This window comes from Saccopteryx leptura, chromosome 4, assembly GCF_036850995.1.
Source record: "Saccopteryx leptura isolate mSacLep1 chromosome 4, mSacLep1_pri_phased_curated, whole genome shotgun sequence".
In the NCBI taxonomy this organism is placed as follows: Eukaryota; Metazoa; Chordata; class Mammalia; order Chiroptera; family Emballonuridae; genus Saccopteryx; species Saccopteryx leptura.
Genome location: NC_089506.1, coordinates 109,606,939 through 109,620,519, shown reverse-complemented (window position 1 = coordinate 109,620,519; position 13,581 = coordinate 109,606,939). Strand labels below are relative to the sequence as shown.

General features: G+C 45.1%; 1 protein-coding gene across 1 annotated transcript in view; it reads right to left on the bottom strand.

Annotated features, from left to right (window-relative positions):
- The window catches only part of LHFPL6 (LHFPL tetraspan subfamily member 6), a 279,934-nt gene that overhangs the window by 38,831 nt on the left and 227,522 nt on the right, over nucleotides 1–13,581 (bottom strand). The window contains exon 3 of the mRNA XM_066380984.1: nucleotides 6,974–7,072. Coding sequence (XP_066237081.1) covers nucleotides 6,974–7,072 — 99 coding nt within the window. The remainder of the gene's footprint in view (nucleotides 1–6,973; nucleotides 7,073–13,581) is intronic.

Below are 13,581 nucleotides of genomic sequence, written 5' to 3'. Positions count from 1 at the left end.
GCTGGGTCAGGGACTGCAATCAGGGATCAAACCTGATGGGACAGAGGAGGCTTCCCTTCCCCGCCGGCCAGGAGGGGCTTCCTCTGCCTGGAGGACTTCCCCAGCATCACTGGGTGTCACATTCCAGTGTTTCCTTGGGCCCCCCTTGGGCTTACCTAGTTTGGTCCTTGGTTTAACTTATAGCAGCTGCCTGGCTTTTCTGTCACCCTCCTGCACTAGTGCGCCCAATGAGGAAATACAGGCCTCTGTTGGACCTTCTAAATGACTTTTAGTGACTTGGACTTAAGTGTCAAAAGTTTGGAGCAGATCCAGAGAACAGTCATGGAGGAGGTGAGACACCATTACCATTCTTAAACGATATTTGGCTAAATCTCAGTGCATGTTCAACACCTTACTACTAACCAGTCTCTCCCTCTCATTCCTCAAAAAGCAATATCAGAGTGGGGTAATAAATTTATGTAAAGCAACGACTGAAATGCATTAGGTGTTAACGGTCTCCTCCAGAACCAAGCGACAGAAACTCACTGCTGCTCTCTGCAAGCAGCTCCTAGGCAGGTCTTACTCTGGGACACACTCAGATGCCACCGGCCACCTGGCAGAGCCTCTGCTGTTAAATATCACAGAAGCTGACAGACAGCAGCTCCTTCTGTAGTTGCCAGCAGAAACAGAGACTTCTGTGTGGATGTCGGGAAAACCGAGCCAGCTTATTAAGCACCAACCATCACCAAACTTGAAAGAGCTCAAAAAAGCAAATTTTCTATTTTTGTACTCATTTTTTCCCCAACAGACCTTTCCATGACTTGCAAATTAGTTTTTCTCAAATACAATTAGATTTGAGGAAAGAGAAAAAATGAGTCAGGAGTCAAAGAGCTAAAGGAGACGCACATAAAGATGTGGGGTGGTCACTGTTCAGATCAAAGAAGAGATTTCTTCACTGGATTAAGAGTTTGAAAGTACAGACTCATCTTTTCCAACACAAAGAGGTTCATGGCCCTGGCCGGTTGGCTCAGCGGTAGAGCGTCGGCCTAGCGTGCGGAGGACCCAGGTTCGATTCCCGGCCAGGGCACACAGGAGAAGCGCCCATTTTCTTCTCCACCCCTCCGCAGCGCCTTCCTCTCTGTCTCTCTCTTCCCCTCCCGCAGCCAAGGCTCCATTGGAGCAGAGATGGCCCGGGCGCTGGGGATGGCTCCTCGGCCTCTACCCCAGGCGCTAGAGTGGCTCTGGTTGCAACATGGCGACGCCCAGGATGGGCAGAGCATCGCCCCCTGGTGGGCAGAGCATCGCCCCTGGTGGGCGTGCCAGGTGGATCCCGGTCGGGCGCATGCGGGAGTCTGTCTGACTGTCTCTCCCTGTTTCCAGCTTCAGAAAAATGCAAAAAAAAAAAAAGAGTTTCAGAGTTTTCATAGTTTATGGCACTGTTCTTGAGAAGCCAAGAGCACAATTTCAAGAACAGGAAACATGACTTCTTGTTAAAATTAAATAACAAAATGAAAGCAATAATTACTCAAATTCACTTGGCAAATTAGCAAAACAAAAGAATTTGAGCATAAGGATATGACAAGTCTAATGAAGTCTTTGGTAGATAAAAATATCTTTGAGGCAAGAATTGAATCAGGTGGACAATGTGATTGATTATTAAGATTTTATGTATCAATCCAAACTTACATTTTTTATTTTTATTTTATTTATTTTTTTATTTTTTTACAGAGACAGAGAGTCAGAGAGAGGGATAGAAAGCAGACAGGAACAGAGAGATGAGAAGCATCAATCATTAGTTTTTCATTGCGTGTTGCAATACCTTAGTTGTTCATTGATTGCTTTCTCACATGTGCCTTGACCGCGGGCCTTCAGCAGACCGAGTAACCCCTTGCTCGAGCCAGCGACCTTGGGTCAAAGCTGGTGAGCTTTGCTCAAACCAGATGAGCCCACGTTCAAGCTGGCGACCTCAGGGTCTCGAACCTGAGTCCTCTGCATCCCAGTCTGACGCTCTATCCACTGTGCCACTGCCTGGTCAGGCCCAAACTTACAATTTTGAAATGTACAAGGAAGAGTAAAGATTGACCAGTAAAATTTCATTAAAAATGGTCCTGCACAAGTAATATGAAGATACTATGCTACATTATATATAATTCTTATCACATGTACTTTTTGTTCTCTTTAAAAGTAATAAATAAAATCATCATTGTTAACTTTGACACAGCATAAATCATCACTGACCACACCCATAGATTTCATGATGGAGGGAATACAGGGCACTGAAGTCCAACAAAAGACACTGAGATTCCTTCTCTCCTTTTAGCCTCGTTTTCTAATTGCAAATACCACCACTTCTCAGTAAAATCTGGTTCTATGCACCAACATCCAAGTTGCCCTGTAAAAAGCCAGTTAGGCCTGACCAGGCGGTGGTGCAGTGAATAGCACCAGACGGGGACATAGAGTATCCAGGTTCAAAACCCCGAGGTAGCAGGCTTGAGTGCGGGTTCATCTGGCTTGAGCGCGGGTTCATCTGGCTTGAGCACAGGCTCACCAGCCTGAGCACAGGGTTGCTGGCTTGAGCATGGGACCATAGAGATGATGCCATGGTTGCTGGCTTGAGCCCAAAGGTCACTGGCTTAAAACCTAAGAACGCTGGCTTGAGCACGGGGTCACTCGCTCTGCTGTAGCCCCCAGTCAACTAAGGAGCTGCAATGAAGAATTGATGCTTCTCATCTCTCTCTCTTCCTGTCTGTCTGTCCTATTTGTTCCTCTTTTTGTCTCTTTGTCTCTGTCATACAATAAATAAATAAATAAAATAAAAATAAAAATAAAAAAAGGAAGCCAGTTTGTACATGGTATTCCCTGACAACAGCTATTCATTCAGAAGTGGACACATGGCAAAGTACTTGTCACCTTATGTTACAAGACTGCACAACATGACAATTGGAGTAGTTAGTAGTATCCTCTGGACGTAGCTGCTCGGTGCAGAGTCTTGGACTGACCAAGGCCCTGACCAACTGCCCTGGGCTGAAGGGATGAATAAATGAGCACATATGGAATGAAGACACTTCTGGTATGTCAGGGGTATATTCTGGTTGATATCAGGGGTCCTCAAACTACAGTCCTACCACCTGTTTTTATAAATAAAGTTTTACTGGGATACTGTCATACCCATTCACACATGAAGTGTATTATATGTTACCACTGCAGAGCTGAGTAGTTAAAACCGAGAATATATGGCTCACAAAGCTGCAAATATTCCCTTAGCTGTCTCTTACAGAAACACCTTCCAACCTCTGAATTTGCCTCACCAACTAGAGTGGAATAATATTGGCAAGGCAATCACAATGCACACTGAATTGCCCAACACTTTTCTTAACACACTTCCCATGTATATTACCATATTTCTCCATGTATAAGATTCATATTTTCACAAAAAATTTGGGGCCTAAAAACTGGGTGCATCTCGTACAGTGGTTTTAGAAGTGTGGCATTTCAAATGCTAAATATGGAACTGAGGACGAGGCATTATATGAAGACAGTGATTCATCATCACAGATGAGGACAAGCTAATGGATGGGAGTTTTGACAGTGATGAGGAGTTGTATGAATTTTATGATGAATAAAACTTGAGTTCAATAACTTTATGTAATACATTTTTTTTTTCAAATTTCAGGCTCCCAAAGTAAGGTGTGTCTTATACATGGGGAAATACGGAATCTTTATGAATAGCTGCCTCTCCTGCTAGTTTTTGAGTTCTTTGAGGACAACAAATGGTGTTGTTTTATTTTTCATTAATAAAAATTTTTATTTATTGATTTTTAGAAAGAGAGAGAGAAAGGAAGGAGGGGAAAGAAAGAGAGACAAACATTGATTTGTGGTTCTCCTTACTTATGCATTCATTGGTTGAGTCCTGTATGTGCCCTGACCAGGGAGCGAACCCACAATGTTTGTACATTGGGATGACACTAACTAGCTGAGCTATCCGGCCAGGGCAATAGTGCCTTTTTAAACTACTTGCTGGTGCCATATCCCAAGCACCTAACTCAGGGCCTGGCACACTGACAGCACCCCATAAATATCTTTTGACTAAGTGAATAAATGTACTCCTTAAATAATCTTTCATGTGGGAACAGAAGCAGTGATTTCTTTCGGGATGTGCTCTAGAAAGAGAGTAACAACATTTCGATTATGGCATGCCAAGAAAGTGACCCATATTCTACAATAAGGAGGGCATAAGCCTTAATAACATTAACATTTCCCAACCTTTGAGAGGAAGGTGAGTCCACACACTGTTTCCTTTGAAAGGAGGCAAAAATAAGCTCAGACTCTCAGAAGTGGCAGAAGCAGGATGCAGGTGTGGCAGTGAGTGTGCCACTAAAAATGGGCGCCAGCGCCTTCTCTGCTTGCTGAGAACACACCCTCACAGGCGTGCTGTGGCCCCCAACCCAGATCTGCTCCCTAATCTGTGACTTCATTCGTGCGCTGGAGTTTACCTGTCGCCGGTATCTAGGGGAACAGTAACAATTTCTCACAGATAGTAAAAAGGCCATCCAGTGGGATAGGCACCGTGCTATCTCTATGCCATACTTTCTCTTTTACACTTTCTTTCTAAGTAAAAACAACAGAGTCTGCAAAAATAATAATAACCTGGAGAAAGCAAACTTAATACACTCAAAATACTATAAACTCATTTTATCTGTAGCTGGTGCCAGTTTTATTTTTTTCATTATGCAATCTATGAGAAATTTAGAAATAAAAGGACAAAAATTAAAAAGACACTATAGTTTTAAAATGACTAAAATGGCTTCAGTGAATTCAATAATATAAGATAGTATTACCACTACAAAAGGCAAAATTTTTAATTCACAATGCTGAGAAGATGTAGAACACTGGGTACAGTAATGAAGGCAAATAACTAGATCTGAGTTTCATCATATCCTGCTGATTAGTATAGCGACGCACAAGAACAGGCGTGATCGGTAAAAACAGTATTCCGGTCAAGTTGAAGCCTGCGTGAAATAGCCAGCAAAACCTCAAACACCAGAGCAAGGAAAATGCCAAACACTCAGTTAAACTACCTCTTCTGGAAACATTTTACTTTCCAAAACCTGGCAGAAACAACTTTGTGCCAGCATATTCCCCCTTCTGTTAATGTGTGGCAAGCACAAACAATTCCAGCCCCAGGAAGGCCTCATCATCAAGGAGGAAGACCAGGCAGAGGGGAACCTCTAAGTTCCTGTTGATGTGAATTAGGTGGTACTTAGAGCACCATCTTCTCTACCAAAAACAGCCAGTATCATTCTGAGGAAAGCTGGGTGTTTATGCCACCCACTGAGTCTGTAGGGTGAGTGCTGGACATGGCCTCTCCACACCAGTGGGCAGACGGCCCAGAGTCTGGACATCCTCTTTTGAATGTGCATCATATTCTGCCAAGGGACAAACAGCCCCTGAGGAAGGCTTCCGTTCCCTGATGCCCGGCATGTGCACTTCCTGCCCGTGGCTTTGTATTGCTATTGTCATTATAAGTCAGAGCCCCCGGCCGGTTGTGGATCTTGCTTGTCCACCAGCCGCCATCAGGCTTTCCCATATATAAGTAATAAAAGCGTCATCTGGTCTTCCTTGTGGTTTCTTTTTAATATATGCAAGACAGGTGGACATACCTGGTCTTCAACTCTTGCACTAGAGTCAAATAAAAACTGCTTCATTTCAAACTCATAGACCTTTGATAGGTCATCACATCGGTCCATTTTCTCAGTACGTAATAGGAACATTTTTTCATAGACATTATAGCATAAAAGTAGTTTTAAATAAATTGGGATGTGAAAATATTACCATTAGAACAATTCCCTCAAATTTTTCTTCTAAGAGTGAAATATTTAATGTGAAAAGTGGATGTTTAAGATTGTAACTCATTATGTACTTTCAGTAAAAAAAAAACACCTCTTTATCCACATATTAGGGGAAGATATATTTGTTATCACTTGGCAATGTGTTTTATGGGTTCATAGTCTTTGGTCTAGTAACACCAATTCTAGAAAAAGATCTTAAGAAAATAATTCAATTAAGAAAAGACAATTTCATTAAAACTACTCATTATACTATGCCTTTATTTTTATTTTTTTATATTATGCCTTTAAATAAAAGAAACTGTAATAGAAAAAAAATGAGGATGTGGTTAAGTAAATGTAGGTTTACCAACCAGGTAAAATATTATTCCACCATCATGACAACCTATAATAGTAAAAACCATGTAGTATGCAATATATATATATATATATATATATATATATATATATATATATATATATATATTGCTAAACGGGATCCACTGTATCTATAATTGAAAAACATCGGAAACTTTCTGATTAGTACACAGAAAAATTCATGAGCCCTTCATCAATGTGTGAATTCCTGCCTCTCCTGTTTCCCTGTGGGCTCCCAATGAGCTTTTCTCATTCCCTCCTTGTGCCTGTGCTCCTAATCCTTGTCTGCAAGGTGCTTCTGTCTCCTGCCAGATAATCCATACACATTTCTTTCTTCAAAACCCAGTTTGATTCTTCTCTCATTCACATAGTTGTCTATTGTCCTGGAGAGAAACTGCTAGAGATTGCTTAGCCCTTACTGACATTTCCTTGATGGTTCCGTTTGCTCTATCTTCTCAGATAGAGTGTGAATTCCACAGACAAATTTTTAGCATTTGTAATGAGTAATAAATACATGATTTTGAATGAATTAATCAATAAATATAAACACTTAGATGAAGGGTTATTTCTTTTCTTTGTAGCTACAGTATTTCCCATCTTTCAGGCAAACAGATTACCAATGGCTCTTTACTAAAACAGGAGGATAAACGCATGTATGGGCATTGTCACCCATGACTCCGGCTGCAACACCGGAGTGTGTTTTTCTACTCTATCCTTTCACACCTTCTGCTCCTGTGAAAGATCAGATTGATTCTTTTCTAAAAGGAGTGTCATTTATAAAGAGAACTTACCCAGGTCAAACTGGCCAGAAATGTAGCCACAAGTCTGCCGAACTTCCTCGCTGTCCCAGCCCAAGGGGTAGAGGGCACAGCCAGCACCGATCAACAAGCCTGCAGAGAGAGAAGACAGGTAAGCTTTAACAGGGCTCCTGCGCACCCCTAGATAAAGATAGCAGGGAGCGGGTGTGGTGGGGGTTAAAGATCAATATTAGCAATATAACAAGGAGCATGGTGTCTGCTTTTTGGAGAGCAGTGACCAGCGCTCCCTCAGCCAATCTAAGGTTAGATTCCAAGAACAACTTCAAGTCTGGTTAAAAGGAAAAACAAAAAACAAACCAAACAAACCTTGACGGACTGCTTCCTTTGGTCCCAACTTTGCCTTTTAAAGCACTAAAAGCCTTGTTTCAGGAAATACAGTCCTGTTTAGGAAATACACTCTAGAAGACCTTTGAATTACTCTTACAAAAAGCCAACATGTTTTACTGTCAATTCATGTAAAGTAATTCAAGAGCAAGCAAAAGTGCCTAATTGGTGCTGGTTCTCTATTCATTAGATTGTTTTTCCAACTTCAGAATCAAAACAGAATGTTTCAGCATCATCACATTTTACCAAGGCAGAGAGCACATGAAGGTTTTCATAACCCAGTCAGGCCTATTGATGGCACCTGTGAACCACACTTCCTGTCATAATGATACTTTAAGAAGTTGAAAATCGAGGAGCATTCACGTGTCTCAGAACGTGCCTTAGGAGACAGACACTTATAACGCCAACATATTTGATGATGCAACTGAAGAAAGGGATGGTTTTATTTTAATATGAATTAAGTAAGTTACCATGGCAGCACACTCTGAGCTGACAGCTTCCCATTGGCTTGGGGGGTCTTTAGTTTGCATCAAAGCCTCATGTGGGCTTTATGAGAAGCTGAATGAGACCCAAGCACCCACCATTTGAATTGAGGCCTAAGGTAAAAGTAACATCTTGTCACATCAATCAGTAAGCATTACTGTTCCCTGTAAGTCCCACAGGTGTGCTGGACCAGTAGGACCAATGCACGCACAGTCTGACTGGTGGGAACACCATCCCTGACTGAGGGCTCATGGGCTCTAAGGGACTAAATGAGGCAGCACCCTAAATAAGAAAACCTGTTAATATGGTAAAGTAGATGCAGAAAGACAGGGCCTACAATGCCTTTAGAATAGACTTCCAGTATTTCTGGATTAAGCCCCTTCCTGTGGTTTGTCTTCCCACTCTGGTTTTTCACCCCTCATCCCTCGTGGGTGACTTGCATAGCTGTAACCCATACAGATGGTTTGTTTCCTCACAGGCATTTAAGGAGAAGCTGCTTTACCCCCCAGCCCCTCAACTCCCACATCCACCCTGTATGCTGAGCAGCAGAGAGACCATCCCCTAGAGCTGACACACATTCTCCACCCTGATGGCCCTGCTGCTGTAGGCAGAGCACAGAGCATTTACCTGGCAGCTGTGGCTGATGCTATGCTGTGAGAACACTCCGGCAAGATTAAACCCTCCCCGGCACACCCACAAGGGAGCTCGCCTGACTCAGCGCCATCCAGGCAGCCTCCTGACCTTTTTTAGCTATTTGCCCTGACTTCCCTGTTGTAACATGATATCGGCTGAACCCATGTATATAAGCTAGCTTACTTCCTTAATAAAGTAGATCTGTGTCACTGAACCTGGTCTCCGGAGTCGGGTCTCTGCGTCTCTGTTGTCCTCACCCCCGGTGGGCCTTGTCCACATTTGGCGCCTGAACAGGGACCCAGCTGGCATTCAAGGGATGGGTGAGTGACCCTCTGCAATGGGAAACCTTCTCCCCCACTCCCGAGCCCCGCAGGCTCGAGCCCTGCACACCCTATTGCAGAGTAGGCGAGTTAAAGTTAGTGAAAAGGATCTGTACTTACTGGGAGATCTTCTCTGGTTTCAATCCCTGGGACCCAGACACTTGGGCTGAGCATTCCGACGTGTCTGTTTGGCCAAAGTACATGAAGGACAAACCTTCCCTCTTGGCCTCACTCCTGCCTTATTAGCAATACAGCCTGCCTGACCGGTGCTTCTGCTGAGGACCCTCCACCAGTTCCTAAGGTCCTATAGGTTACTCCTCTTTCAGAGGAGCCCCTACCTCCATATTCACCGCCCCCTGCAGAGGCGGAAGGTGATTGGGCTTCTGAGTTTAATAAAATGGCAGTTAAGCGTGCAGAAACGAAACCAATTGAATTAGTAACTGTGCCATCAGCTCCGCTGCCGGAAGAAGCGGAAGTCGCCACTTCCGCAGTCCCTGCCGGGGCTCAATGCCCCACCCCAGCTCCTCAGATGCTACTTTCTACCCCAGCTATAAATCCAACCTGTGTCCCCACTGCAGACTCATGGCCCGGCCTATACGCCGTCTTATGTCAGCAAAGAGATATTTCTCTCGGCATTGGGATTAGACCCCCCTCACCTTTTTCGGTCACCACCCCAGTTCCTCAGACTCCATTTTCTACCCCTGCTTTAAATCCAACCTGTGTTCCCACTGCAGACTCACGGGCCAGCCTCTACGCCGTCTTGTGTCAGCAAAGAGATATTTCTCGTGCGGCATTAGGATTACAGCCCCACCTTTTCCCGGTCAACATTAACCCTACCGCTGCGTGGCCACAAGCTTGGTATCCTCATGACCAAAAAACAGTCATTACTCTCAGGAAGGCCATCCAGGAAGATGGCCTTCACTCTCCCTATGTTCAGCAATTACTTGAGAATATCAGTATTGATTTAAATTGCCTCCATGATTGGAAAACGCTGGCCTGAGCAGTCCTCACCATGGGAGACTTGATTCAATGGAAAGCCTTGTTCAAAGAACAATGTGAGATAATAGGTGAAAGAAATCAAAGGGCTGGTATTAACATCCCCCCTGCAGCCCTCAAAGGAGAAGGGCAATGTGCCTCCCCTGCCATACAGGCTACTCTGCCCCCTCAGTATTTTGATCAAGTACGCCTGTGTGCTACTAGAGCGTTTACCCAAACTAATGCTCATGGAAGATCCTTGAAGCTTTCCAAATTGCTTCAGGGTCCTAATGAACCTTTTTCAGACTTCCTTGGAAGGGTCCAAGAAGCCGTAACACATAAAGTAATGCACACTGATGCAGCAGAGGCTCTAACTAAAGAATTGGTGTGGGAAGGCGCCAATGGAGAATGTAGACAGGCAATAGGACCTATCAGAGCTGCACCCCTAGATGATTGGGTCCTTGCCTGCCGAGATGCGGGCAGCAACTCAGCAGCTGCCCTCGCTACCGCTCTTGCAGCTCAGTTAAGAGTCTCCCACCAGGGAAACCAGCACACACAGGAGCCTGCTTTGAATGTAAAGGCACAGGGCATTTTGCACGGCAGTGCCCTAATAGGAAAGGGAAAAATGACAAAAACCACCTTCTGTGTGCCCCCGTTGCAAAAAAGGGTTTCACTGGAAACGAGACTGCTGCTCAACTATTACTGCAGATGGGAAAGCTCTAGAGCAGGCATCCCCAAACTACGTCCCGCGGGTCACATGCGGCCCTCTGAGGCCATTTATCCGCCCCCCCCCCACCGCACTTTTGGAAGGGGCACCACTTTCACTGGTGGTCAGTGAAAGGAGCACTGTATGTGGCGGCCCTCCAATGGTCTGAGGGGCAGTGAACTGGCCCCCTGTGTAAACAGTTTGGGGACCCCTGCTCTAGAGTCTTTAAACGGGAAGCAGGGCAGCTCTCAGCCCCGCCCATAAGAGAGCAACTCCCCACCGGAGTCTATTGGACCTTACCCTTAACTCAGAATAAGGCCTTTCTGACCCTGCGAGTAGAGGGCCACCCCATCCTTGGGCTCATAGACTCTGGTGCTGATGTTTCTGTAATCAGAGAAGAAGATAAAAGGGAGAGCTGGGCCACGCCGCCTGGACCTCTCAATACACGGAGTTAGTGGAGTATGACCAGCCCAACAAGCTGTATGGCCACTCCATTGAACAGATCCTGATGGGGCGACTGGAGTTTTCAGTCCCTTATTTATGACTGAATTACCACATACACTTTGGGGACGAGACGTGCTGTCTTTACTCCATGTCTATTACCGGCCAGCCCCCCCAATTCTAAAGGCCACTGCTCAACTAAAACCCCCAGAACCCATCAAAATTACATGGGATACCGACCAACCAATTTGGGTCGAGCAGTGGCCATTAACAAAGCAGAAACTAAGAGTTGCACAAGCTAGTCCAGCAACAGTTAGAAGCCAAACATATCGAACCCTCCACCAGTCCTCATAATTCGCCTGTTTTTGTGATACAGAAGAAGGCATCCGGAAAATGGAGATTCCTCCCTGATTTAAGGGCAATTAACAAGCACATGGCAAAAACGGGCTCTTTACAGCCAGGGCTGCCACATCCCTCTGCAGTACCACAGAGAGCCCATATCAAAATTCTAGACATCAAAGATTGTTTTTTCTCAATCCCCCATCATCCAGAGAACAAGCCTTATTTTGCTTTTACTGTGCCCTCCACTAATCATGCCCTTCCAGCTCAAAGGTATCAGTGGACAGTCCTACCGCAAGGCATGAAAAATAGCCCCACTATCTGCCAGCGGTATGTAGGCACCGCGACACAACCTTTGCGGGAGCAATGCCTCATATACCATTATATGGATGACATTTTAATAGCTTGTGTCGATCCTATGATATTAGAGGAATGTTACCAGTAGCTCTTAGCTAATCTGAATGCCATTGGACTTTCTGTAGCACCAGAGAAGGTACAAACTTTACCACCTTTTACTTTCTTGGGATATCACATAGGGGAAGAAATAACACCTGTCTCCCCTATGCTCGCAGTCCCTCAGCAATGCTCTTTACACAAATTACAAGAGCTATGTGGTCAAATAAACTGGATACGTGGATACCTATCTATTTCTACTGCTGAATTAGACCCCTTTTCTCCCTCCTTGAAGGTGACACGGAACCCACTAGCATCTGCCATCTCACTACAGCAGCAAAGCGGGTTATAACAGATGTTAACAACGCTATTCGCTCTGTGTCGATGGCCAGGCTAGAACCTACTGAGCCAATCTCAGCTATTGTCCTAGCCACAAAAGGCACTCCTGTTTCAGAACAAACCCCTTTATTGAATACACCTAGTGTATAGTCAGCTGTCTAAAATCACCCCCAGCAAGACTGCAATCTGCATTCTTGGCCAAAAGCTATGACGCACTAGGGTCACCCTGTATGGTTGAGAACCAGATGTACTCATCTTACCTTTCCCTCTTGACCATATACAGTTCCTCCTTCCTGATGACCTAGAAATACAATCACTTGTAGCTAACTTTCCTGGTAAAATAGACAACCACCTACCCACTGATGAACTCCTAAAGACTCTGCAGAGAGTCCCCTTGCAAACAACCCGTCATTCCTATCCAGCCTCTACCCCTATCCCACACAGCATGCTCGCGTTCACCGACGCTAGCCGCTCTCATTGTGGGATAGTATTCAAATCACCAACAGAAGGCACAAAGTTCCATAAGTACAGTTACACGGGGTCAGTACAAGTATGTGAGCTATTAGCCATCTATTATGCCCTATGCCTCTGGCAACAGGCTCCTCTCAATATCTTCTCAGATAGTGCCTATGCTGTACAAACAGTTAAAGGTCTTGCCCACTCCACCTTCTGACCCAAGCAGACGTTACTTGATATGGCCCTCAGCCAGCTTAAAGAACTATTAGAGGAACATCAACACCCTTGGTATATTCAGCATCTCCGCTCCCACTCTGGCTTACCTGTCCCACTAATGGCAGGCAACACACAAGCTGATCGTCTAGTCTTGACTCTTTCCCCTATTGAGCAAGCTAGGCAGCTGCATGCCCGATTTCTTATGTCTGCCCATTCTCTCAAATCTCTTTTTCCCCATCTCACTCTCACAGCCTGCAAACACCTTCTTCGTACATGTAAACAATGCGGGCCCTTACTACCATTAGGCCTCCTACAGCCACAGGTGTCAACCCTCGGGGCCTACAGCCTAATACTGTGTGGCAAATAGATGTCACTCCTGTCCCCCAATTTGGCAAACTCCGCTACACACACGTAGTGGTAGACACCTTCTCCGGAGCCATCTTGGCCATGGCCCTAGCTGGAGAAAAAACCAAACATGCAATTCGTGCCCTTCGACAAGCTGTGCTTTGCCTTGGCGTACCTTGGGAAATTAAAACTGACAATGGGCCCTGTTATACCAGCAGCCAATTTAAAGCCTTTTGTTCTCAATGGCAAATCACACACTGCCTTGGCATTCTTTACAACCCCCAAGGACAAGCTGTTGTTGAACGGGGACACAGAGACATCAAGCTCCAAATACAAAAAGAAAGGGGGGATATGCCTCGGGCCTCACCCGGAGAAGTGCTCCTCAGTGCTGTATTCACTCTCAATTATTTAGCTTTTGATTCTGATGGTGTAACTCCTGCTTACAAGCATTGAGGAGGCCTTCATAGCCAACTGACCCTGCTGCTGTTGGTACGCTGGAAGGACCCAGCCTCAGCTCAGTGGCGGGGACCACACCCTCTTCTAACACAAGGGAGAGGTTATGCTTGTGTCTTTCCAGAAAACAGCCCACAGCCCATTTGGATTCCAGGATG